The sequence below is a fragment of the Pelophylax lessonae genome, assembly GCF_965119305.1.
Source record: "Pelophylax lessonae genome assembly, chromosome: 12".
Lineage (NCBI taxonomy): Eukaryota > Metazoa > Chordata > Amphibia > Anura > Ranidae > Pelophylax > Pelophylax lessonae.
The window spans coordinates 117769396-117771701 of record NC_138779.1 but is presented as its reverse complement, the minus strand read 5'-3'; the positions used below and the strand labels follow the sequence as shown (position 1 = coordinate 117771701).

Here is a 2306-nt window from a genome sequence, read left to right as displayed (position 1 = left end):
GATGCTCAACATCTTCCAGCCAGGAAATGAGGTGCAGCTTCTAATGCACACTGTGAGAAGCTCACATTATGCTGTAAAAAGAGTCAGCAACTTCAGTACCTGAAAGAAGAGTCTGTACAGCTATGCAAGATTTAAAGCTAGGCTCGAGGTCAGCTTTAAGTCTCCATTCACACTAGGTCGGATCCGACTTCGGGGCGACCTGTGAAGTCGCATGCAGCGCGACTTCGGCACGACTTGCACGGACTTCATAAAATTAATGTCTATGCAAGTCGCTCCAGGTCGCCCCGAAGTAGTACAGGACCCTTTTTCTAAGACTTGTGTCGCTCCTATTAGAACCGGTCCTGTACTACACTATGGGACGCAACGGTGCGTGACTTGTCAGGCTGACCAAGTCGCCTGACAAGTCGTACCAGTGTGAATGGAGACTAAGGCTTAGATCTCAGCTGTCTGTTTTTCTTTGTTGTGTCTTCAAACTTATTCTGTTTCCAGTTATAACGTAAGGCACAAGAGAGGAAAAGGTAAGTCACAGATGTGTTAAGCACTCTTTATAAAGAGGTCAGTGACAACAGTTTAGGGAAAGAAACCCTAAGGCACTGTTCACATCTAGGCATTTTTGGGCGATTTTCTGCTCTAAGCATCAGCTCTAAAAATGGCCAACAAGACGAATTCTTTTTATTGACCCCTTTTCGCATCTGAGCTTTCTGTCGCCTTAAGCAAAACGCATGTCGCTTCAAAAAGTACATGAGCTTCTTTTTTGGCAGATTACAGACTTTTTACTGCTTTTCATTGGTCACTATTCAACTCAAAACGCCTGCACAAAAACGCTGCAAAAAAGCCAGAAAAAACGCCCAGAAACACCTGTAAAAATAGCAAAATAGCCTTAGGTTACAAACTCCATGATTCACCATTTGTTGTTCCAGTTACTTTTGTTCTGCACTACCGATTTATTACTGAAATGACACTGACATCTACTGTCAGATAAAGATCACAAATCACCTTTCATATTCTTGATGTAACCCTTTTATATCAACTAGTTACATTCAACATTATACCTAATGGATTTTTTTCCAATCAGATGTTCTTTGCAGTTTAATTCTGGCCGTATTATAATAATATAACACTTGGGGAGGAATATACAGCACAGTAATCCACCACTAGAAGCCAGTATGGCAAATATTTCAACTGCTACCATGTACTTACCTTTCGTGCTTAGATACACTGGGAAAAAAGACAGCCAAACACTGCAGAAGACCAGCATACTGAAGGTAATATGTGTTGCCTCGTTAAAGGTATCAGGTAGCTTTCTGGCAAGAAAGGCGACTATAAAACTCAAAACAGCCAGAATACCCATATACCCTATAAGAAAGTAAAAGGCAACAGAAGACCCTTCGTTACATTGAAGTGTCATCCTTAGTGATCTTTCCGACGTATCAAAATCTGGAAAGGGTGGATTGCACAAAAACCATACAAAACATATGACAACCTCACCCGTTGCACAAATGCACACTAAGTATGTGGATATCCTGGCTTTAACCCATTTTCTTGACTCGCTGCCAGGCTTTGTGGCATTGAACGCTATAACTACAGTTATGGTTTTAGCCAAAACCGAAGATACAGCAATGGCAAATATAATTCCAAAAGTTGCCTGGCGGAAAAAACAAGTAATGGTGTGGGGACGTCCAATAAATAATAGAGAGCAGAGGAAGGACAAAGTGAGAGAAAGGAGAAGGATGTAACTGAGGTCCCTGTTATTGGCTTTTACTATGGGAGTTTCTTTGTGTTTGATAAATACAGACAGAATCGTTACAGTGAGTCCTGAAAGCAGAACAGCAAGGAAAGATAATGCAATTCCCAAAGCATCTTCATAGGAGAGAAAGTCTATGGTTCTGGGGATGCACTTGTCTCTTCTCTCATTAGACCACTGATGCTCAGTGCACTTGATGCAGTTTTTCATGTCTAAAAGATAAGAGAGATTTAATAGTAAATAAGTATTAAAAAAAAAAAAAATGTATCTGTATTAAAGTTACCCTGTCATGTGTTAAAAATCAAATACACAATGCACCTAAAATCACACAATCTCAGGAAGCTAGGCCTTTCCATGGTGGTTCAATTATCTAACGGACAAGCAAAATAACCTCTATTGGTGAACCAGGGTTTAAAGGAAAATCCCTCTTATCCCTACAATGGTTTTTGGGTCTTTGTAAGTGCACTGACTAGGCCACCGGGCGTTCCTGGAGGGACTTGCTTGTCCACAATTTGATCCCATGGGGTGGCGAGGTTGCTATCCGCTAGATAGTCGATGGCCT

The 2306-nt window shown here is 41.2% G+C and overlaps 1 protein-coding gene across 1 annotated transcript; it reads right to left on the bottom strand.

Annotated features, from left to right (window-relative positions):
- Positions 1-1030: 1030 nt before the first annotated feature.
- LOC309568906 (vomeronasal type-2 receptor 26-like) lies at positions 1031-1954 on the bottom strand (the record flags this gene model as incomplete). The annotated part of the gene is made up of 1 exon (XM_082274682.1): positions 1031-1954. The coding sequence occupies one exon, from the start codon at positions 1952-1954 to the stop codon at positions 1031-1033; it is 924 nt and encodes a 307-aa protein (XP_082130808.1).
- Between the last annotated feature and the right edge of the window lie 352 nt (positions 1955-2306).